We start from the raw sequence: 26345 nt of genomic DNA on the forward strand, positions 1-26345 counted from the left end.
TAGTGAAAGCAAGTGCTCTGTTGTAATGTGCATTGCAAATATTTAGTATAATTTCATCTGTGTTTTGATTTTAAAAGATTTTTCTTAAATTCTTTTCTACATGTGAACTTAACTAGAATTAGAGGGGCTATATATATATATATCCTTCTGTACTGTATTTCTGAAGATAAGCAATTGGGGTATGTCTATCTGTATTTCTTTTATTGTGAAATTTCAGGTTTTTGTCACATTACAAAAAATAACATGCATTAAAAATACAACGCCACAACAGGCAAAATGCCCAACGAGGTGGCTGAGAAAAAAGATGCCCATAACAGATATGATGTCATATATTTCAAAAATACAGCAACCCAATTAAAAATGCAATAAATATATATACACATGATAAAATATATTATATATACAATGCCCATAAAGAATATTTATGGTTGTGTTGTTCTTATGTCCTTATTCTAATAAACAAATATTCTTACTGTCATCTTACTTGGTGTGCCGAACACAAGAGAACCTTTCGCTACTTTGTGAGCACCTGAACTAACATTCTCCTTATCGATAAGTCCTCTACAGAGCCACTTAAGTGATTTCAATCTTTAACACGGATCCTTCAAGTGATCTGGAAATGAGTCCGGCCGTTTAAACGCTCTAAGGAATGTGTCGCTAGCTTCTTAAGTGCTCTGAACCGTGTCACTCAAGTGAAGGGGTGGGAAGTGACAAAGTCCATTTCGGAGCAGCTTTGGAGCAGTTAATTGAGGATTCGGAGCAGATATTTATAAATTGGAGCAGCGAAATTAACAATATTTTCGTTAACCCTCACCCCTTTTCAAAATAAGTCTTTTGTTATCAAACATCTTTTCATCAGCTTGATTTTGGTGTTTCAGGTTTTTGACACCTTGTTTGAATGAGCGGCTGTCATAAAATTTTTCGCACCAGTCTATTAAAGATGATTTTTGCTTACTGAGGGCACTATTTGCTGTCTGGTACAGCAGCCCTTCAAAATGGGCTAAACATTTTCTATACATAGTCTTTATAGATATTATAAATTTCTATATCAAGTTTTCAATTCGTTTATACCCAGGAAGAAATTGTTGCAAAATGGGAGAGAATTTCGGAAAAATCAACACGATGGTTGGCGATTCAGCACTCATTATTTAGCGAGATTGGCAATCTGACACTCGTTATTTGGCGACATTGGCTATCTTACTCGTTATTTGGCGATATTGGCTATCTTACTCGTTATTTGGCGTTTTAATACTCGTTATTCGGCAACATTGGCAATTTAACGCTCGTTATTCGGCAAAGTTTCTAAATTAGCAATCATAATTCGGCGAACATGCTCTTTTCACTCCCGGGATATTTTTTTTTCACGAAACATCGGGATTTGACGAAATGACGATCGACTACAGTAATTTCTGCTGCTTTCAGCGGCGACTTTTTTTTTTGAGAAACGGAAACTGACTCGCATTTGTGCTTTAAAGTTGAAAGACCATTGCAAACCATCCTCAGTTGCACGATCACTGATACTATTGGGGTTTCGCGATGGAAAGCCCGATGATGGACCGATAGTTTAAATACGGCGATAGTTAAAGTACAGTAGAATAAAACACGCTCTTTTAGGAAAGAATCGTTTCGCGGCAAGCAGGAACAAAAATTTTACGGCGCAAGATGTTAATTTTGGCGCAGTGCGGCGCAGAGTTCCCACCCCTGCAAGTGATAAGTGGTTACGCCGCGGATTACTTAAGTAATCTGAGAATGTACCGCGGTTAACTTGAGTGATGTAGAACTCCACTGCAGTGCTCTAAAGCTGTACTACGTGTCAATTAAGGGATCTTATGGTTTAGAGGGTGGGTCGCAATACAAATTCAAGGCTACATCAGGCAAAATGCCCAACAAGGTGGCTGATAAAAAGATGCCCATAACAAATATGGATGTCATATATCTCAAAAATACAACAACCAAATTAAAAACACAAAAATTATAAACAATATATACACATGATACAATGCCCATAAAGAATATTATTGTTGTCTTATTCTAAGAATGGATAGCTTCTCGATTTAACCCCAACATGTTTATGGTATTTCTTTTTAAACGTATCAATTGTGTTACAATTTACTACCTCCGGGAGTAAGCTATTCCATTTATTAACAACCCTATTAGAGAAAATTCCCTGCGACACCATAAACTCGCATTGCCCCTTACCAATCGATACTGGTGTCCCCTTGTTAAAGCAGTCGATTGACGGTGTACTAATAATTCATGGTCCATCCTATCCATCCCACTGAAAATTTTGAACACTTCGATCATGTCTCCCTGACACCTGCGTTCATCCAATGTAAACATATTCAAAAAATGAAGTCTCTCTTCATAACTGCATTCGGGATAGTGACACCATTCAACTCGCAAGAGAATCGTGGGTTGTTCAAACCAAAATGAGCAACCACACATTTGTCAACGCTAAACGTCATGCTCCAATTATTTGCCCATGCTGCAATCCTGTTTAAGTTGGTCTGGAACAATATATCTGTGGTGTTTGGTCAGAACATAATCAAAGAACATAGTCCAAAATCACATTTTTGAGATATGAGCATTTTCATTGTGATTTAAAAATCAAAAATAAAGCATACACACAAATAAAAATCATCAGCATGTTGTTTAGCTGTACGCGTATGTTTGCGCATTTATGTCACTTCTAATTAGCTATAATTAGCAAGACTTTCTTTTAGATCAATAACAATTTTTTGGAGATATCATGTTCTGACCAAAAAAACACCACAGATATATTCACTTACTTCATAAACTTACACATATTTATAGCATACTATCTGAGTGTTGTTCCAGATAGATAAAATGAATCAGAAATTACAATGGTTTCTGCAAATTATTCCATCCAAAATTCTTAGTTTGAAATTTGCAGAAAAGATTTTCATTCTCATTTTTGATTTGGAAGGAAGATTGCAACACTTGAACACATAACAAATGCAACACTTACATGAATTATCTTTTCGTTCCTTTTGAAACCAACCACGACCAACTCACTTCTACATTATTGCAGTAGGATTCTATTTGGTATCATGTTTTACTTATCCCAGAAATTCACCCCTGACATAAACTCTTTCAGAGAAAGGGATAGGTAATATATACACAATAAAATATAATCTGTAAATATTGTTAATTTATGCAAAAAATTCCAATTAATATGGTTTTTTCAAATAAGTTTGTGCTCACAGATTTACAGATATTCGGCCGAACAGAATATTTGGCAAAATGGCCGAATGCTGAAAATTCGTCCCATCTCTAATACTCATTGGCTTCCAAGATATTTGTGGTGCAAATCCACTTACAGCCACGGATTCGTGAGATATATGTCATGACCCAAACTTTATTCGCAGGGTCTTTCGAGAAGGGTTGTATGAATTCATTTACAGCCAGAGGTTCTTGAGCTATGGGTCACCACACAAATTTGATTTCACTGGGCTTTCGAGATGGCCGTGAAAATCCACTTACAGCCAGGGGCTCTTGTGCTATGACCCCCCCCCCCCCTGATTTGTGGGGTCTTTCGAGAAGTTTCTACGAATCCATTTAGAGCCACAGACTCTTTAGCTATGGGTCTAGATTCTAACTTGCTTCCCAGGGGCTTTTGTGAGACGAGTCATACAAAATCATTAGTCCTGTCATAAATTTTTACCAATTTTGAAAAACAAACGTTGCATGGGTCGCAAAGCTGATTTTTCTGTTGATTTCGGGTCACGTCTGAAAAATATTAAGAACCTCTGGATTACATCTTCTAGCCTCCTACATAGTCTTGTAGCCCGATAATGATAGCTTACAGGAAAAAATTATGTTTAATTAAACTTTAGCTTCATAATGTGTAAAAAAATCTTTCGACAGAAAAAAATTCAATAAATTTATTCGAAGTCCCAATAAATAAAAATTTCCCCAAGTCAGGATATTCGTCCATTCCTTACAAAAATGATAACAATACCAGTTATTCTCCTAAGTGGCATCGACTGTATATAAAAAACTTGTTCCTAGGAATTTCATACACATTGTACATCTCATATTTTATAAACGAACAAATAAAAACATTTGTCTAATCTTGTTTCTCTTATTCATTGGAAAATATTTCATTTTCTGTATAGCGGGTAAACATAATTTTAGATTCTCTCTCTCTGAGGTCACAAATGCTGAAGGGGAGGGAAAATGAAATTGAGAGTACTCTTTGATAACATTTTTCTTTTTTTTAATAAGCACAAATAACAATTTCTATGCCTTTCTAAAACAGTTATGGCGATCATCATAATCAAGTTCCACACAACATCAGTTTGCATCACAGTTCAGGTCAGAAAGGCAGTAACATCTAATTGAAAATATACAAAATGAGAAGGATCAAGCAAGCACTGATCACAAGCCCAACGATTATGGAATCTCGCCTTTTCCGAAGGTTTATTCTCTGTACAATACTGTTAATGACTGGAAATCGGTCTTTGAAAAGAATGTCAAGTCCATTTCTTTGAAATTATATTAAAAAATTCATACAATAAAGAAAAAACACAAGAAATTAAACTCAAGCAAAATAACAGGGCTTGACAAATCAGGGGAAAACAATCAATTGTCAGCTGAATTTTTCAGGAGACAAACATACATTTTTAAACTTTTTTGGGGACACTTTTCCATGTTATTATAATACATGCAGACACAAATTGTCTTATCATTCTTATTTAGAGATTACACATGCAGAGAAAATTTTAAGGCACTAATACTAATTTCTTTGTTGCAGTGGTAACCTGGGAGGTCTGCGATTTGTCAAGCCCAGTAAAATACATCTATGCTAACTTAAAGAAAATCTTTTTTTAATATAAACTTTCACATTTTCAGCAAAATAACACCTATTCAATCAGATTTGCAATTTTGGAAGGAAAAAAATTCTTTAACAAGACAAAGGTTTAAGAAGAAATTTTTCTCCGATTTCAGCTTGAAGCTATATGTAATCTCTCCCGATGGTTACATGGTAGAAATATATTATGTTGAATAAATGGCAGAAGTTTGAATGAGAAATGTTTTTCCCAATTTTTTTTTCTTCATAAATATTCACAACGATCTAAACTAGTAATTTTCAGCGGTTGTGTAAAATGAAGTGGTTGAAAAAATTAATGAAATTGAAAAATATTTCGATACACAATGAAAATCTTATGCAACTATACCTCCCATAACGATAATACTCTTTGGTCCCAATGCACTTTTCATAGTGTTGACACAGATGCCCGGACTTGAAAAATCTGTGGTTTAATGATGAAATATTTCATGCTGAGGAAAACATTATATAATACAAATAAAAGGGGGAAAAAAGTATTTTTTGGGGATTGCAATCAGGGTAACTATATGATTCATTTTTCTGACCTGTTCTAGTATTTTTGCCAACACAATTATTTTTATTAAAATGTCCCATTTTTCGATGTGGTCTCTCTCAGCCTAGAATTATCAGGATTAAAAGAGTATTTTTTAGGAATTTTTCTATAAAGACAGGTTTCTTGTAGACAGGTTTCTTTCATAAATTTCTGGTTTCTGTCCAGAAAAAGTGCTAAAAATCAAAAGCATTGTGTGTGGCACCTATGTATAAACATGTTCCATCTATAACCTACCCAGTCCCTTCGTCATCTGTGGAAGACACTAAACACCACTTTAAACAAAAGTCCACCTAGTTAAATGAAATGCTCACAGAGACCTCAAAATTAGTTTTAGATGTAAGCATTTGGTATTAACTACATGTAGAGTAGCATATTCATGCTCATCTTTTGGAAGAAACCAATTTTAGGCAGTTATAATTAGACAGTTAAAAATAAATGTGAAATTCAAAATGATCTTGAGGAGGGTAACAATAACTCCTTTATAATGATACACTTCTCCAGTCCCTTGAGGGTTGTTATATAGGTGTTTCACTGAATATAATTTTTTAATGTGCTCAAATCCAGTAAAAATAAAAATCTGAAAATGATTTAGAATCCCAATCATACGTGTACTGGTTACTTTTGCGGCACTAAAGTAATTCTATTACATTTTACTTACCTAATAGATGCTGATGTCAAAGGTGAACGATCAGCACACTTCGGACATTTTTCAATTCATATTAAACATCAACAGATCCATAGTTACTCTCAATAGTTTCCTCCTCAAACTGAGCATGAGAGCTTCAGACATATATATATATATATATATTTTGAAAATATGCAAATAATTGAGTTTCATCACAAAATGTAAAAATATAAAATTTAAAAAAAAAAAATTCTTCACGCATAATTTGAACAATATCCTACATGATGTAAGGAATTTAATTGCTGCTTGGATAAACAGTCCATTACCATTTGAATTGTACTCATTGTTTACCTTTGACAATGACACCTCTGAGATGTGTGTCAGGTAACAAATAACTTGTTTCTATATTTTTTTTCATCTTCAAAAACACTGGAACTTTACATATTTTTTCCATCTTTTAAAACATTTGAAATAACAAATAAGCAAAGAAAAATAGAAAAGGATACTAGCTAAAGTTGTTATTTTACTATGAATTGCTTTCATAGCTATTCTTTGACTGATAAGCTCGTCTTTTGTTTTCATAGCAATACTGTAATGAAAGAAAAGGTTACACAATTTTTATACTTTATCAATATAATCACAATATTTTATTAAATATCGTAAAAAAGCAAACACTCAGAGAATGCTTTGAATACATGCACAGTGAAACCTTGATATAACGATATTCTGCAAACCAAGAAAAAATATTGTCATACAGGGCTAGAGAACCGATTTATCTTCCCAGGGTAACTCTTGCCGCCGGACAAGCATGCATTATTCCTCGCTCATGTAATTATGAATAATTTTAAAGTTAGAATTTAGCGCCCGGGGCATTAGATCCATCAGAATTATTCTCCTAGTTTGAGGGGGGGGGGGAGGTTCTGCAAAAATAGTAGTTCAGAGGGTTTGATGCCTGAATATTAGAGAGAGGTCTTTGTATGACCCCCCCCCCCCCCCAACATCTTGTAACAGAGCTGGCCTAGGCTAGGATCTAAATACAAATACAACGCCACAACAGGCAAAATGCCCAACGAGGTGGCTGATAAAAAGATGCCCATAAAAATTATTTGGGCCCTACCATAGTGAATTCATAATATAAGAAAACAAAAAGTGATAAGAATCATCCCGGGCTGGAGCCCTTACAGCCCTACCCTTGTGAAGGTTGTGGGTTTTGGACAGTGAAAATATAAGGAAAATATTTTTATGCTGTTTTGCTGCCCCTAAAATTTTGCATCATGGTGCGACCACACCCTTTGCACCTGCTCAAGTCCAGCTGTGTGTGTAATGCACCTATAAAAAAACTTCAACACTTTCGGTGATCAGGTCGTACCAGTTCTACACAAAAGAATGATTTTCAAGAGCATTTTCACTCCTCTCCAAAAATTTGAGGCATAATTTCATAAAGACAGTAGTATTTTTTTAAATGAAAAACAGAGAAATAACTATTTTTAAAAAAAGCCACCTAAAATTTGAAGTATTTTCACTCCTAAATGAAATTTGGAGGATTCAAATTGAATTTTGATGTGTAAATCCACATAACAATATTATTAGACGCCCTCAGATGAACTGAAATGTGTGACAAGCTTAAAAATATATTGACATATATTTCGTGAAAAATATAAAAAAGTATTGTTATACAGACAGGTTTATCATAGTAAAGAATAGTTTTATCAAGAAGAGTTTAACATTAGACTATAAGTGATTCCCAACAAAGTTTTAAAAAATGTGGTAGAGGGATTTATCATAACATGGAGTATTGTTGTAGCCAAGATTTCACTGTACTTCTCTGATTATATTGATAATGTCACAAGTGAAAATTACATTTTAGTATTTTCTATTTACGATTCTACTATAATTGAAATTACAATCGTGGCATCATGGTTCTAAATACCCCCCAAAAAAAAGCTGGACAAAGTCCCGAACATATTCAGAAAAAGAGCATACCATGGGGGAGGGGGGAAAGCCATGAAAATTAAAGTGATGAAAAGAACAAAAATTATAAACCGTTTTGTTTTTTTTTGCCTTAAAATAATATACATACATTTTTCCATTACTGAGCTAGAAAACTGACACAGCCCAACAAAGAATTGATTGGGAAAAATAAGTTGGAATAAAAATTTTTTTTGTTTTTTTTAAAGCAATAAACTAAACATATTTTGAAAAAAAAAACTTACCTAATTTGATCTTCCACCATTTTCTCTGAGCTGAATGAATAATTTTTTAAAATAGCCATTACAATACTGCCATGGAAATATATTTACAGCAAAATTATGAACACTATCATAATTTGCTGTATTATGATAGTGTTCGAACACCTTATTACTGAAATAACGCTTAGAGAAATCAAAAGATGGACCATTCAAACCTTGTCTATTTTCAAAAATGCTCTAAAATGTTTTGAACTTAAATTGCCAATGACCTTAGTGAAAGTTTTAAATTTTTGAAATGTGAAAAATTCAACACTGGAGTTATTTTTTTATGTGAAAAAAGATTTTTTTAGAAGTAACATATTTACCAAGTACGGTAAAACCCCTCTTTTGCAGACACTCATGGGACAGAAAATATGTCAGTAAAATAGGGGTGACCCTATGGGAGGGTTTCCTGTTTGAATTATATTATATAGTATTAACAATAATTGAAAAAGTTCCTTACTTCAATATGAATTAAATTCTGACAATATGAGATATATTTAAAGTCACGAAAATACATAATTACTGCATAGATACACAATTAAAATTACAAAAGACATATTACACAAGGTTTACATACTGAAGTTATATATCTTTTGGATAAGCTGATCAATGTTTGGTGGGTTCGCTGAGTATTTTAGCTATTTCAAAATGCATTTTAATATCATTGTGTTCACAGGAAAATGTATTCCATCAATGAATTGAATTCCTTTGCAAGTGCACAAACTCCAATTTTATGTTTTTCACTGTATTCGATACATCAATTTTTTTCTCAGTGATAAAGAGTGATGATTACTAGAGATGGTCATATTAAACAGTGTGGAATAATGTAAAATATTATAGCACAACCACAACAACACATGATTTCAGATTCTAAACGAACGTCAGAGTTGCCAAATATTAACTTTGAGCCAAAATTTCATTCAAAAGTAACCAACTTTCGTTGCCCTAGTGAGATTACTTCAAACCAAAATAGCTATTATTGGTGTCTGCACAGGAGTTTTAGTGCAATGAAACGTATGATGAAAATGGTGTCTGTTACGCATTGTAACAGTACAAAATGGCAAACTCGGTACCCAAACTTATAGGACTGCCCTTACCTACTACTAATACTTTACTGTGCATGCACCTTAGACACATTCCTTTATGAAATTTCTAACGTATTGATACATGTCAGAATGTGTGTGTATGTGTTATGAACATGAAATGAAGTTTGTTTCCTCAAACAAACTTCATGTGCTGCCATCTGCTATCAATTTTTCAAACTAGGAGGGAAGTGTAAAGATTGAATAACTACCGTTGTAGTTCTGTTGCTCTCTGTGGTGACACATTTTAAGGAGGTGATCGGCTCGAATTTGCACCTTGAAATTGGGAACTGCCCTTATCGGACAGAGAGCTCAGTGACAAAATAATTTTGGGTACTTTCATGGAATAAATGGTTTTCTATAACTAGTTATACACTATCTACCAATAAGTATTTGGATACCTGTGATAGAAAAGAAAAACTAACTTTATTCAAAATCAATAGTTGGTAGAGCCTCCACGAGAGGCAATTACATCGTGAACCCTCCGGGGCATACTTTCCACAAGTCCTTGTGTGACGGCTAGTGGTATTTTCTTCCACTCGGCTTGGAGAACACATGTCAGTTCCTTCACCGATTTTGGACGGGTAGGGCACCCCTTAATTCGGCAATCCAACTCGTCCCAGAGGTTCTCGATAGGGTTCAGGTCTGGGCTCTGGGCAGGCCAGTCCATTCGATGAACCCCATTGGCACCATACCAAGCCTTGGTTAACCTCGCAGTATGACAGCTGGCATTGTCGTCCTGGAAGTAACAGGGGTCCACCCCGTAAAACTGCCACAATGTAGGAAGCACATTGTCATCCAAAATAGTGCAGTGGGCATCGGTGTTGAGCATACCATGAATGGGGACCAAGGGTCCCAGTCCATACCAGGAGAAACACCCCCAGACCATAATTCCACCTCCGCCGAACTTGACTGTTGGCACAATGCATTCTGGCAGGAGACGTTCTCCAGGCAGATGCCAGACCCTGCCATCCGAACGATAGAGGGTGAACCTTGATTCGTCGCTCCAAAGAACCCGTTTCCACTGATATACGGTCCAATTTCGATGTGCTTTGCACCACATTAACCGAGCAACGCGGTTGGACTTTGTGATCAAAGGCTTATGGGCAGCAGCACGACCATGAAAACCAATCAGATGTGCTTCCTTACGGATGGTATTCATTGAAACAATACTCCCGGATGCCTGTTGAAACTCCTCGCGGATGAGGGTCATCGGTTGGGTGCGGTTCTTCCGAATTTCTGTGGACAGCACCCGTCGGTCTCTATCTCCCAGTTTCGTTGGTCTGCCGACTCGTGGCAAATTCCGACAATCACAGCTCACCTTCCACTTCTTAATCACATAGGCCACTGTCAATTTTGGGTACTTCAGCTCGATAGATATGTCCCTTAAGGATCGGTCATTTTTGTGATACCCGATAATTATACCTTTCTCGAAATCAGAGAGCTCCGAACTGCGCGGCATCTTGCATGCGACTAATGCTGATGTTGTTTCCTAAACGATATATACCGGCGGAGGGCGTGACGTATCTCAGGACCGCAGATATCGTCATTTGCATAGGTGTCCAAATACTTATTGGTAGATAGTGTATATAGCTCATGGTTGTGGAGCAACTACCTTACTTTGCCGTATAAAATTATTTTTCAATTTCTACTATAGCAAGTGTGCTGCACTTGCATCATACATACAGGCTGCTCTGCCCAAACTTCAACACATATCCACACTTTTGGAATACACATTTCATGGTGTATTCCAATTTGTCTCAACAAAATATAGCCCCCTTCCCCCCCCCAAGATTTTATGCCCACATGAAGTAATTTCACTTGACATTTCTACGGTATTACAGTTTGCAATTTGACACCAAACAGCGCAAAGGCCAACACCTCATATCGATCAGATGTTATTTATGGTGAGTGTTGACAAGGCCCAAGCTCAGTTAACCTCCAACAGGTATTTTAGCCATGTGATTCACAATGTAATGCTTTCTGAGAAAGATTACTTAATATTTCTTGGTTTTTATTAAGGAATTAACATCATGTTCAGGTTTTTATGAAGATTTGTCCTTTTTTCTCAGTAATATAATCTGGCCACACTATTCTAACTGGCCACACTGCACTCAGATTAACATATTTTGTTTTGTAAGGGAGTGGAAAGCATGTGTTGGTTTCGACTAAGTGATGTATTTTTAATCAATAAATGAGCAATAAATTCTCAAGAAGGATCATCAAGACTAAGACTTCACAAATAAAATAACCAGACTAATAAATACTGACATACTCACTTTCTGATATGTTCGTGTTCTTTCAGGTACATATCTGCTCTCCTGTTCAGACCAGAGGAATGTTTGTATGCACTTAATAAAAAAGAAAATTACACAGCCATTAGCGGACATAAAAAATATAAATAATTTGAATGAATATTATGATTTTTATACATCTACTCTTTCTCCAACTTATGAGAATATTCTGTTTGATAAGGCATGATCATTAAACATAAGTTTAAAATATGATATGAAATATAGCATATCTCAAACCTCACTGGAGTTCAAGTATGCAGTATACTTTTTGTCATTAAAACAGCAATATGTTGCCATAATCCCATCTATAACCCTAGTAAATAGCACTAAATCGAGTCTGGTGATAAAAAAAGTCACCAAACAGTGATATGCTATGCCGAATTTATCCAAACCCATGTAGATCTTTGGTGGTTTGGGATGTTACAAAGGAAAACCTCACTAGTCAAAGGTATTATAGATGTAACATTTAATTATTTTTATTTAATCAATGGTACTTATTCATTACAGCATAGAAGCACAAACTTTGGCCCACCATGCAATTTTGAAAACTAAATCATTATTTATAAAATGCACTTGAGAATATGTATCAAAAAACGTAATATATATATATATATATAATAGAATTATATAATGCATTCTTGATTCTGATCCAATGATAACTAAGTGGAAAGTATCTCAGAATTAATTAAACCATGTTTAAATTTTATTGACATTTGGTTTATCAAGAAATAATTTAGCTCTTATACCGCACGTAAATGTAATCCTTAGGTGAAACATGACCTGCAAGCAGAAATGTATGTGTATCTGTGTATTACAGGGTACTACACAAAGGCAAACATCAAAATGAGCTTAGTGGAATTTAGCAACAGAGATATATCACAATATATCACACACAAAAAAATAAAGAAAAATATTTATAGAATATAATGAATACATATAATACACAAATACATATTTTAAATTTATTTGTTGAATATGCTTATACTCCTACAATTAGAGATGTGAGGAGAACGAGAATATTCTCCTGGATGTAAAAATTGGAGAATAATAGAGAATATTCATTTTTCTTTTAAATAATTTAATTTTTTTTACTAATTCTGTTTATATTGTGAAATATAAATCAGTTTTCATTGCCTGAAATATTTACAACAATACAATTTTTGGTATAATCACCCCCAATGGCAACTTTAGTTCGAGAATATTCTCCAGGTTATGATGAGAGGTTTTAAAAGTTTGTTTATAAAGATTTTAGAAACCTTTAGATTAAAACTTTAAAAAATTATTTTAAAATTAGATCAATTTTCAGAAATAAGTTTACAACAAATCAAAGTTGATTGATAAAGGAAGCTATTCTTATATAATCACCTTCATTCTATGACAAAGAACTGTTGTTTTCTTCAATGCACATACACTTAAATTCTGTATCACTAATACTTCTTTAAAAGTTGTGCAATTCAGGCCTGTTGGTTTAATTTTCTTGCTTTCAAACTTTAATATTGTGGTCTACAAACTTCAATATACTCATCTTCTTGACGGGAAGAGAGACGGGGACAGAGAATATTCTCTCAAAGGACTACTATTATAAATTACTAGAGAATATTCTAATCAAAAATAATAATTATTATTCTCAATTTATTTATCAAGATTATTTATTGTAATACACATGTTATTGCATATATTCTTGATAATACTCTCTGGAAAGATTTCGGTAACTGAAGAATATTCTCTGGAGAAGGACTATTATTAATAACTTCAGAATAATTCTTATTATTTTCTATAAGAATATTCCCCAGTAATCTATGTACTGCAGCTACACAGATTGAGTCAAGTACTGTTAATATGATGAAGCTGCTATTTTTTATTGTCATTCAGCCAGATTCATTACTATTCCATCTCAATTACATGTATTATCAGGGGAATTTAACCTATTTTTGACAAGTGTCTTGAAAAGTTTAATCTAAGGTTAACCAATGTCTTAATATTACTTTCAGTCATAATTTTGGATGGGTATGTGACAGACTGCCCCATTCCTGTTATATTATTTTTATGAGTTTAAAACAACATACAGTAAAGTCTCGAAAATTCAAGGTTCCAGATAATCTGAGGAGCTGGAATTTTCCACAAAATTCCTTCTCGAGTCCCTCTTTCTGTTTTTTCACCAAGACCGCACTTAATTTCATTTGCTTGATTCTTTTGATGAATGCAATTATTCTGAGTTTTAAGGGGCCTTGATCTTTAGGCTGGGGTATTCAGTATATTCCCACACCAGATTTTCCACAAGCTCCTCTAATAACAATAAATGTATGAATGTTACTTTTTTTACACCATCTAAGTCCCCAGGGATAAAAAAAAAGCCCCTGCAGGGTTTCGAGCAAAATCTGTTTGATCATTTCCCTGACCAAATTCAAAAATTTCCCTGACCAATTGCGCGTACACTGACACACGCATATATAATTCTAAACCATCTAATATCACTGAATCAATGATTCCCAACAACGGGGCGGTAGAAGCTACAGGTATAACATAGGATCCTATGGGTTAGATTGCATTGGGGGCGATGGGAGAAAAAAATTTCTGAAGGGGGTGCGAGATGGGACAAAAAAGGTTAGGAAACTATGCTCTAAATTATAGTCGATCCCTCCCCCGTATTTGTGGGGGTTACATTCTGGGAGTGGGGAAAATATGGGAAATTGCAAATAACTGAAACCATAGATTTTTTTGTTTATCTTGTTTATTGAACATCACGAGAAGAGCAGGGTAACACAAAATTGTAAGGGAATGTAAACGAGGGTGCAGCGATTGATTGTTGGTGATGTTTTCTGAAAGAACATTGTAATTCCTGTTTGCCGTTTCTTCTTCATATCATCGAGTATGTTGACAAGACTTCCTCTACCAATTTTTCTACATGTGTAGAACGTACCATAGAGGGATCTATATCATGAAAACCATCTGGTGGTGAGCCAAAGCAGCAACTGACTTACTTTCGCCAGGCATAGTCAATATACCTAATTTTTTTTGTAAACTTTTTTTTTTTGTATTTTCGGAGCATTATCAGTAGCACTAGACAAATGAGCCATCCTAAACAGGCACAACTCAAATTTTGTAAGCAAAACATGTAAATGACGATTGCTGAGGAAAAAATCCAATGAAGGAAAAAAACGACAAATACGGGAACCACAAATACGGGGTGGGGCGACTGTATATCATTTCACGGTAATATACCATTGAAAAGCACATTACAGACAGATGCTAATATTTTGCCGCCAACACCACTCCTTACAAAATCAAACTGTGTATATGATCTTGCACACAACACTAATTTCCTTGGAAATTTCACAGAGATAATTGAATTCAAACCATTCTTCAACATATAAAGGTTAAGGGCCCTTTCACACGGAGCGGATGTGGACGCAGGTACGGAAGAACTTTTAACAATTGGTATATACAGAGCATTTCAGACAATGTGGAATGCGCCCGCACCTTTGAAGTGTTCATGTGGGTCCGGATGGCATCCGCACATACAAGTTTTGTACATTAGGTTATTTGGAGCTATTCACACGACACAGATGCGGGTCGAATTAGTCCACATCTTTGGCTACTTTTTCAAGACTATTTTGCATGGAATTTTTTTAATTATTTGACATAAATATAAAAACACCATATGAAGGTCCCTCTGCATCAATAGGATGTACCCACATATATATGTCTATCCCTCCGTTTCCTTAGATAAAGGAGATATAGCAACTTTAACTGCTTTTTGTCCGTACTTTACAATTTTATGTAATAAAATTTGCCAACAACGAACACTGACGGGACCAAAATTATGAGCCGTTCTGTAATTCATTACGAATACAATTGACTGAATACTTTAATAACTTTTAAATTTAATTACAAATTTTTAATTTTTTCTTTTTAAATTTTTAAAATTATTATAAAAATATAAATATTTAAAATTGTTTAAAATATTTTTTTATTTTTAAAACTAAATACTTTTATTAAACAACATTATCCATGTACAGCGTTCACTCAGGGCTGGATTAACACGTTTGAAAGCCCTAAGCACTTGAATAGTTTTGGTGTGTGTCCCCCCACCCCCAATACCTACATATATACTTTACATGATATTGAGTCTATAAACTTAAAAAAAGAATTTATATTTCAGAAGTGACTAATCTAAGGATGGGATTTCACTCTAAAAGGTTTATGAAAGTTATTTTATAAAACTTGAAAAAAAGCAACCAATAAATTTATCGGTTACATTCGAGAAAATGCAACCAATCAGCTTATTGGTTGCATTTGTAAAAGAATCAAATTTTTATAGTGTAATCTGGGCTTAACACAGAATTGTGATGTGAATATTTCTAAGCACAGACATTTTGAGTCTCCACCCCTCCCCCTTTTTCTACTTGCAAAGTCTTTGATATCTCCTGATTTTTTTTTTTTTTTTTTGGAACATCATTGGATATGTTTTTGGAATTTTTTTTCATATTTTCTAAAAAGACAGATCTTAGATTTTTTTTTCAAAACCTTTTGAAAATATTTTGAGATATATTCTCCCATTGACTAATTGTGACGATCAAACTGAAAAGGCATCTTTATGTTACGATTAAACTATTAAGATTATTCTATGGGGCTCTAGATTAAACCACCAAAGAATAGCTCTAGGCTGCCTATGAGCACTGAATCAGGGGTGATTTCCCTGACTTTCCCTGATTCTCCCTGACTTTCCAGGTTGCTGGGAACCCTGCCCTGCCAGTCACCCTTATATTGTTAGAGGTTCCGTAAGGAATATTAACGTGGGTATCTGTCTGGTAGTTCAAGTCACCCTTATAAAGAGGTCATCAGTCTTGACAGCCCAAACCTTAATGGACAAAGCAACTGAATTAAGAACAATATAGATAAGAGTAAGTATGAATAGGTAAGTCAATGCATCCCCCTCCCTCCAGTGAAAATATTTCATTTCTATTGCCTTCTATGGCAATCCAAGTTTTTGGTAATCAGAGGTGGCCTCGGTACCATTTCACCTCGAATAATTGGGACTCTACTGTAACATAATCCTTTTCTTTAGTTTAGCAAACAAGGATTCAGCGATACAAAAATGAATTGGATGAATGATTTGAATCAACACAATATAAAATGTCACATTCCCTGTTAAATGGTGATAAGACAACAATATAAACAAAACTATTTTACTCAATATCCTTATGAACAGAGCAAAGCAATTCTTCTCGCTCTTTACGAGCTTGAATATTGGATCTTGTTTTCTGGAACTCATTGTTGCAGTCTAGCAGAATATCTCTGTGGCGCTGCAGAGTATGAGTTATGGTGGCACTGGGAGCAACCTGAGACTGACAGTACGTCACCATTTTGTCATTAATGTCTGTCAGCTAAATCAAAATATAAAGTGATCAGTGCAAAAACTCAACATAACAAAGTAAAGGCATAAAGCAAAGATTAGAATTCAAGTCACACTGAACAGCGAAATCATTGGTGGTCCACTAGTCAGAGACTACTGATTAAACAATCAGACCACCACGAAGAAAAAAAAAAATTGCGGTGGTCTGCGGGATCAAAATAGCAAAGAACTTCATGTCCCCCCCCCCCGATACATTGATCAAGGAAAAATCCCATATGAGAGAATCACTGATACGTAGTGGATTTTTATGGCTTTTTGCAATCCCCTTAGTGGTATATCACTCTTCTAAATAGTAATTATGTTTGGGAAAATTTATTATTATACAAAACAGATTTAGTTTAGCAGACCAATCATGATGTCTGTGGACCAGTAGGTTTTCGTTTTCATTAGTCCATGGGACCAGTGACTTTTATTTTTTAATTCTAACGCTGCTGAATGATACAGATAATCATGCACCCCCACAGCAGAATGTTTTGTTTTGTCTACAATGAGCACTCAGCTGGATGAAAATGTTCTGCGGTAAAATATTTCCATAACATTCAAGAGAGAGAAAACATGAAGTGTTCTTTTTTTCGATATTTTCTTACAATTATTTCCAAAATTGTTCTGTGATGTATGTGGAAGTTTTGCTACATTCTACTGGGGATCATACGGTAATACATCCAGCTATTAAAGGTTCTCGAATGTGTTATCGATGTTAACTCCATTTGGGGCATCAAATGTCAGTTTTAGAAAAGTGAACCACTCTTACGAGAGAATAAATTACAATTTTAGTCAAAAAATATTACAAAATATTGTCTTTCATTTTATAATCACAATATATCACAAGTCATTATTTGGTAAAGCATTTTTTCACTATCAGTGTAGTATAGTAGTATTTAATGAAGCCATTTTATAGAGATACTCTGAAAATTTCCAGCTATTATTAACAGATAAACTGTGAATCATATGCTGAAAATTAGAGTTTTTTAAATTCTATTCTATATCATTTGTTCAGAAAACTGCCAATAAATAATTTATTTCCCCAATAATTGTGTTATTCCAGTAATGCCATAACACAGTTTCCTCCAAGTGTGCATCACAGCTCTCAGGAGCTATCAATATTGATGTGTGCCTATTCAGCACCACGAAGAGGTTCTTTTGAGACTATTCTGGAGAGTCACAGCTAAAACATACCGAGCCATGGGTGGCAAAAAGTTTGAGAACCACTGGCATAACACATATTGAAACAGCAGCAAGCTAGATCAACTGATCAGAGGCTGAGGTGGACAAAGTACAATAGTACTTACAGATTGCAGAAGCCTCTAAATCTCTACAGAAACAAATCTAAACAAAATCTACCTGGTCTAAATTTGCTTGCTGTAAATATGCACAGAGTTAACACAAATGATATAATCTGAAATCCTCTTTTACAAAAGACACTCCTATTAATGAAAAATCTCATGTAAATGAATTGGTAGAGAAAATCCAGAAAAAAATTAAGTTGCACAGACCTTTGATAATAGCTGCTCAATTTCCAACGACATTGTTTCAAATACATGATCACTATTTGTACTGCTCAGCAGTGGCACCTTATCTAAGCTGTTTTTAAAATGAAAAAAAAAATTATAAATTGAAAAATTGAAGAAAAAATCAGATTAAAGTGTGTGAAAACATAAAACAATGCCAAAAAAAGTAAAATAATTTCTGTATAGCATGAACTCTATGATATGCTGCCAAACATGGTTAATTTAGTCCAGTCACTGGAAAAAAAGTTCAAATTATCCAAAATTTGAATTACCTAATTAATCTACTCTGGATCCATAAACCGACAACAAATTGCAACTTAATCATCACCATACACATAGGAAAATAATTATAAATTCTTAAAATTTTATCAGTTACAAAACTGTTTTCCAAATTTTAATCTGTACACATAATTGATTTTGTGTCTGTGAATTTTTTCTATACAAATCTACAATTTTAGACTGATCTCTGCCAAATTTTGCATACATACCAAACAGGATCTGACTTAAACAATAGGCTACTTTAAAAGTTCGTCAGAACTGGAGAAAACCTGGGAAGCCCCGGGAGTTACAGCTAATAATTTATAATTATAGTAATTGATCTTAGCTGCTACATTATTTCACTGTTCTGGAATCAGAACCACTGCAGAATTTCTTGACCATGCATGAGCCTGATTTATGGAAACAATTCATGATCATTCGTTATGAAACTGTTTCACAACTTTTGGTTACCATTCTTATGCTATCAAGGAAATATACTTCCATTTATGTATTGCTCTGATACTTTCCATACTCTTCATGATGACAAAAAGATTTAGATTTTGAATGGTACACCTTGATCCATAGGTTCAACAAAATAATCAGTATTGAGAGGTACACAGTCTCGCGATGCACTTCAGCTGAACAATGTTAAAAAATGCATTAAATTATCAAAAAAAAATAGAAAAAAATTACAATATCAAACTTTTATTTGTTTCAGAAAATTTTTCTAAAATATAAATCTGCTCATAGAAAAATTATAAATTTTTCCTTTTTTCTCTTTAACCAAAACATTTAACAAGAAATTTTAACATTAAATTATAGATAGAAAACTTTGAGGAGAGTTCATAAAAGTTTGAATTATCCAAAATTTGAATTGAACAAGTTCTACGATACAAGGTGCAATCAAAAAATATTGTATTAGCTACTTCAAAGGTAGTTTGATGCAGGAATAATAATCATTTGCTTAATATTAACTTATTAAAGAAGAAACAAAGTATTCATGGCTTTTTCTCATTATTTGTCCTTATCGTTGGTGTCTTCTTTATTGCTATTTGATTGATCTTTTAATCTTTGGGACTCAGACCATGCAGATCCTGGTGCTCGTCTCTAATTAAAGGCCCTGTGATAGATGTCTTTTGACATCAGCCCTTATGTTGTCCTGAATTTATATTTCTTAAATTTTACACAGAAGTATCAAGAGGATGAATAGCTGCTAATCATCATACATAAGTTTCTAGTTATTTATTCACATTAATTACGCATAATTAAAACATACAAATATCATCAACAACCATTAATATTATTTAAGTTGAAAGCCAAAGGTTGAAAGCAGAAGGTAAGAGCTAAAGAAAATTGTAGATGGAATTTGTTATTGAGCTAATTCTATGTGTGAATCATGTTATCGTGACACAAATGCAGACTGAATCACAAGACGGCTTCTTTTTCCACATATCATTTTTTTTAAATTATTGTAAATTTGTGCAATTCCTTACTGGAATTGAAAATAACTGGAATACTTGTTATAAAATATTTTAAAAAGTAATAAAAAACCTGAAATTTTATATTGAAATGTTTTTTTTCCTGACAGGAAATAAAGAAAAACTTACTCTTCATTCTTGTAGTCATGACTGCCCAGACTAGTACCAAGTTTGCTGAATGAGACTAGCTTTGAATCTATTTCATTTTCTAACTGACGAGCTTGTTTCCTAAGCTCTATAAATTGAAAATAAAAATAAAAAATTTTACACAAATACATTGACAAATTGTCAAATCGAGTTTCAAGTAAAATTTCAAAAAACAGTTCGCTGGAAGTATGACTGTCTTGAACAACCAACATGAGCAATAATCAGAGTTAAACTATAAGCTTCAGACCCAAGCACAAATTTTATATCCAAGGCCTGAACATTATTTGTATCTGATTAGCTTACTCTGGTTGTCACTGAATGGAATCCCGAAGCTGGGATTCTGTAATAATATTACTTTACCACACACCCCAGCTTCAGTCATATCATAAGGTAGGGTTGATTTCCAATTAATGAAGTTGGGTAGGAAATTAAAACGCCATCTAGCAGTGCCCGTCCTACACTCAGCAGGTAAATAAATTGTTTTCGATGTTCTTCCCCTAGATTCGAACCCATGGTTCTTGATGGTAACCTCCATGGTGGAAGACGAGCATCTTATCACTTGGCCGCTGGTAATACTGCAATTGAACATTACAAAGTCCAGTGCAAGGCTGTAACTGGGACTTTTGTGTGGGGGGGGGGCACGATTTTTCTGCCCCCACACTAAAATTTTATGATTTTCTTACAGTATTTTTGTTCCCCTCCAAAACTTTGTGGCCCACCCATCAAATTCGTTGCCCAAGGAAGTTGCTCCCTTTGCTTCCCTCTAGTTTTGGCTGTACCCAACCCAATGAAGCACACACATGGGCTTCTACACACAAGAGCCTTTATCTGGGCGAATTACAACCAAATGCTTTTTTTGTCCACATCTCTGACCAACATCCTGAACTTTGAGTTGAAGAATGTTAAAATGGAGTGAAGTTAATGAGATCTTTATATTTTGAACCAATTTCGATGAATTTTCACAAACAGAATAGCTCAATATTTAAATAGGGGAAAAAAGAATAAATTTCTATTTAAAATTACAGCAGTATAAAAAAGCAAACATCAATTTGTAAAGAAAACAGTATAGATAGTTTACGGCCAAAGTCTGAAGTCCGGCCAGCTTGCAATTTGACTGAAGTTTTTGCCCGAAAATTTGTGAACTGGCAGATGTAAATAACATCAAAATAACGCTATATCAGGGTTATATATTTAATAATGACATGTCAAAAAGGTGTTAAAAATACTCTATAGCAGGGATTACGAAACCTATAGTATAAAAAGAGTGATTTAAGATGACAGCAAAAAGGGGTGTTCCCTTCAACTAGAGCAGTGATTCCCAATGTGCGTGTTAACACCCCCTTGGGGACAATGGAATGTTCTGGGTGCAGTAGAAACTACAGGTTTAACATAGGATCCCATGGGTTAGATTGTGTTGGGGGGCGATGGGAGAAAAATTTCTGAAGTGGGTGGTGGAACAAAAAAGGTTGGGAAACTATGAACCAGAGTGACGAAGTGTTTCTCAAGGTGTGTCGAGGCTCCTAGGGGGTATCACCAATCTATACCTTTCTCTGAATTATGTTTGTGTTTATCATTCTTTTTCTTACAAACGGAAAGAAACGATAAACTCAAACACATTTTGGAAGCAAGTTTCTCTCTTGCAGATTGTTTCAAACAAGAAACTGTCATAATTTCTAAGAAATTTTCAAAATAAACGTAATTTTTTCTGTGGGGGGAAGCAATCGGCTCGGAGGGGCCCCGGAACTGGAGGGTACCTAATATCTGTTACATCCTAATATACCCTAGCCTAGATTTCAATCTTTCTACTTTGTACAAAATAAAAACTCAATAATTCCTTACCCCCTCCCCCTTCACAAGGACTTTTCTAATTAAATAAAAGCATTACTAACATCATGAATGTGATCGTGATTATATAATTTACCTTCCCAGCTAACAGAACCGATGTTCAACATCTTGCATCACAACCAAATGATAAATTTCTAAAATTGTTCACACCTACGACAATCGTAAACAAACAATTTGTATCAATAATTCAGTTCATTTTATTTTAGATTTTTTTTAAAAATAAATTATTTTATACTGTGGCCACGAAAAGCTTTCTCAAAGATTTAAAAGGAAATGAAATCCAATAAATGAACAAATAAAACTTTTAGCTCAAACAAACATCACTTCCTAGACATATTTAACGACGACGAAAAACAAATTATGACGTTTCATAGCTCATCAGCGACGAGGAAAGTTTTTGAACCGAAAAACTTCTTTCATGATCGAATAATACAATGAAGTCAAAAGCATAATTTATTTAAATTCCAGAAAATTACAAACTGTAATTTAGTTATTATACTAATATACTGAAACACATGATTTACAATATTTGAAACAGTAATTAGCTTAGGTTAAAGCAATGTAAATAACAACTTTTCTGGAAATAAAAATTACTGAATGGGCATTTTGGCCGAAGTGGCAGAACGTCCAAAAAATATCGAAATGCCCTAATCGATATTTACTTTGTTTGTATACAATATGCAAGAAACTATTAAAGCGCCCGCCCCCTCGTAGGCACTTCGAATATAGTTATGGTAAAAGAAAATGATTTGTTGAAGAAAACTATTTTTTTAATCTTCAATTGAAATATGATACGTGAAAGAATTGGAAGGTGAGAACTTTTCCCGCATTTTCATGTTGACGGTGACTCTCTTGCATTTTCATATGGCCACATGCATACCCTGAGGTGGTTATATACAAGCCGCCCGCCATGTGTTAGAGCCAATCCCCCTATTCCGGGATATTTCCATGGGCTTCTCTGTGTTCATTGTGTTAAGGAGTGGTTCTCAACCGGGGCTCCGAATGCACTTCTCACGGTGTCCGCGGCCACCAGAGGAAAGTGAAGTAAACCAGTAAATTTAATACATAAACAAAATGGAAGAGGCCTTTGGGGCTCTGCCATAGAAATTATGTACTAAAAAAGGCTCCACGAGTCAAAAAAGTGTCGAGAACCGCTGGTGTAAATCATACACGCTCATTGCTTGGCCAGCAACCTCAAATCAAATTGAAAAAAAAACTTAGCAGTGCATTTACATAACTCTGAAGCTACCTGCGGTACAGTTGCACATCACTCTAGTTAGGTGCGGGGTATTCCCAGATCACTTAAGTGACCCGCTGTATATTTGCAGACCACTCAATGGATGCGATGCAGTTCCAAAGCACACTGAAGGGACTTGTGGTGCAGTTCCACATCACTCAAGTAGCCTAAACTCTTTAGAAAACATTAGAGAGCAGTGACAGTGCCCATCAAGGCAAACAATATTTACAATGGAACCTATGTTCATAATCAACTCGGACAGGGCCATCTCAAGAGCATCATGGGTCCCTGGATCATGTGATTTTTCTGAGGTCTTACCAGTCAAATTCTTGAAAATTTCACCCAAATTTAAGTTTTGTGAGGTCCCCCAGGCCGTGCTTGGGCCTTAAGAATGTACTGCACTCACAGTCAGAAAATCGTAAATTAAATTGTCCATGGGTCAATTTAATTCACGTCAACAGTGAAAAAATAAAGATATAATGAAATCATAAATAGCACAATCTAGTGCAGCAAAAGACTTAAAGAAGATACTCCAAATGATGTCCAACAGGGATCATTGCACAGTTCACATTAGCAAATGAAATACTAGCGCACACCCTCTTGTAGACTACTGATACGAGTGCATGTCAAATTAGGGATTTGTGGGATTAAAAACAATTGCTTAATGAAATCTAAAACACCTCAGCTAGGAATTCAGGCTAAATCACAATCAGGAATTGTGTTAATGAACACTCTTCTCTGCACTCTGATCAATCTCTCGCGCAAATAACCATTCTCACCAGAAGCTGTTTTCTAAATAATTAAAGACATAACCATATTATAAGATTCTGGTTTCTAGCATTAAAAAAAATCTACCTACTATTAAGTTATAAATTCGGGTTTCACATTTATTACATAACTTAAAATTGGCAGATGTTCACCAAAAGAATTTCTTCTGAGAATAGAAAAGACATGACGTCATCTTGCCATAGGCAGAGATAGACTTGAAAGGCTGGGGATGTCAATTCACTGATATATATGTATATCTAATATACATTATATCAGTGTGCTCGGCCATTGATGTGGGGAGCAATGTCCCCTCCCTTGTATCTCCATCCATAGTGAAGGGGAGTTTCGTCTTTTTTTCACACAAGCCAGGTTGACGAATCTATCTAGTTGCCATTTTAAAAATGTTTTGATAGGTTAATGTTACTGATGACAATTTGTATAAACCTGTCGTATATGTTTCCTATTTAATAAATTAAACCATGTATCATGTATAAGTTGAGTTTTTTTGTTCAAATATATTGTTCCGAAATTGAGGGGGGGGGGGATTGAATTATATATGTGTCAGTCAGTTTTAGTGGAGAGAAACCTTGATTGTCGTTATAGTTTTTTGTGGTCCTCGAGTGGAGGGAATAGACTTATACATGAGTATAGGCCTATACTGTAAGTTTTTTGGTTATATTTAGATGGAATCTCAAGATCAAGTTGACTTGTGTACAGTCAAGTTTGAAATTGTTACAAGTTGTATTATTAAAAGTATAATTGTTAAAAGTGGACTTGAAACTGTACTTGAAACTCCCTGTTTTCATTTTAACATTAACTACCTGATAAAAACCTAGCTTGAAGCTACAGGTATTTACAGATATTTTGTATAAAAAAATATTAGTCTTATCATTAAATGATTTTTTTACATCATTTCCAGGCATAGACGAGCTGAATCCTTAACGTCCAGACGTTTTTACGAATCTGCAGGTGTTGATAAGAAACTCATTTCTCTGATAGAAATCGCTGGATCTGAACCCAAACAGCAAAGAACTGAACAATCAAGACACTTGCCATACTGGGCCTGGTATATTATTGCGAAAATCAATGGGATCGCTTTAAAAGAAGGGCAGAGACCCATTTTGGGAACATTCCTGCATGCTTTGACTTTTACGTGTGCACTTGCATATGCAATATCTTATACTTGGTATAAAGTTTATGACATAGTGTCTGACAGCACAGAGAAAGATATTCCCGGTGGAGCAGTGAGCATTTTCCTTGTTTATTGCTGGTGTGCTTTTGGCTTCTATTGTAAAACATTATGCAGCCGTTTGTTCTTGCATCAACGATTTCTCAAGGACGTCAGGGTACATTCTCGAACAGTATTCAAAATAAAAGCATCTTTCTTGGCTGTAATACTTGGCATCTTGTTCAGTGCATCACACATTTATGAAGAAACCGAAACATTAGATCCACATATTTGCAAAGAAATAAATCTGAATTATATTGTTTGTTCAGTGAACTCTATTTCGAGTATAGCATTCACTTTTTTCACTCTGATCTGGCATTCACTTGTGTCATTTGTTTTTATTTCAGTCTGCCGGACGCACACTATAGGTAAGAATAGTGGAATAAGTGCAAGTTATTAACTTTTGAATGAACACGATAGTGCTTTATATTTAATCAAACAACTCAGATTCATATTTTTTGGTTCATGTTATTTTTATTACTTAAAATGAATAATTATTTGAAGTATGACCATAGCAAATTTTTGAACTGGTTCTAGTCAGACGTCATAGCTATTTCTATTTATACATATTTTTTTAGTTATTTTTAATCTAATTCACAAATCTTCTTACCTGCAAGTACCGTGCTTCAATATATGTTCTAGTTGATAATACAGTAGACTCTTTCTTATCCGGCTCACATATCAGACCAGGGTTTGCCGAATCATTGAAATTGTCAGATTTTTCTAGGAGTCAATTGAAAAAGCCTACTTAAGCACAGTAAAACCCCTCAGATGCAGTCACCCCCTCATTTATGGACAAATTTTTTTGACTTGTTAGTGTCCA

General features: G+C 34.6%; 2 protein-coding genes across 3 annotated transcripts in view; one reads left to right on the plus strand and one right to left on the minus strand.

Annotated features, from left to right (window-relative positions):
* Positions 1-4218: 4218 nt before the first annotated feature.
* Positions 4219-22654, minus strand: Gos28 (golgi SNAP receptor complex member Gos28). Its single transcript, XM_089242613.1, has 8 exons — positions 22366-22654; positions 20427-20532; positions 18547-18634; positions 16831-17024; positions 11623-11694; positions 8244-8273; positions 6537-6619; positions 4219-4482 (listed from the first exon to the last, which is right to left on the minus strand). Exons 1-8 carry the CDS (start codon positions 22394-22396, stop codon positions 4358-4360), a joined length of 729 nt encoding a protein of 242 aa, XP_089098739.1. The 5' UTR covers positions 22397-22654; the 3' UTR covers positions 4219-4357.
* A 292-nt stretch (positions 22655-22946) lies between these two features.
* LOC149075282 (uncharacterized) overlaps positions 22947-26345 on the plus strand; it is a 29033-nt gene continuing 25634 nt past the window's right edge. For both annotated transcript variants that reach the window (XR_016193975.1, XM_089242614.1), the window contains exons 1-2: positions 22947-23100; positions 25214-25890. Coding sequence is in view for 1 of the 2 variants with exons in the window: in XM_089242614.1 (XP_089098740.1) it covers positions 23078-23100; positions 25214-25890 (700 nt within the window). In the remaining variant the exon portion in view is untranslated. The remainder of the gene's footprint in view (positions 23101-25213; positions 25891-26345) is intronic.

Source organism: Pholcus phalangioides, unplaced genomic scaffold (assembly GCF_987345545.1).
Source record: "Pholcus phalangioides strain wild (caught in Gottingen) unplaced genomic scaffold, Ppha-v1.0 ptg000015l_1, whole genome shotgun sequence".
Lineage (NCBI taxonomy): Eukaryota > Metazoa > Arthropoda > Arachnida > Araneae > Pholcidae > Pholcus > Pholcus phalangioides.

Coding starts and splice junctions, on each gene's coding strand:
- Gos28 (XM_089242613.1), bottom strand. CDS start 22,396: ATGTTGAACATCGGTTCTGTTAGCTGGGAAG. Junction 18,635..20,426: donor CATGACTACAAGAATGAAGA/GTAAGTTTTTCT, acceptor TTTTAAAAACAG/CTTAGATAAGGTGCCACTGC. Junction 17,025..18,546: donor TTGAGCAGCTATTATCAAAG/GTCTGTGCAACT, acceptor ATTTTGATTTAG/CTGACAGACATTAATGACAA.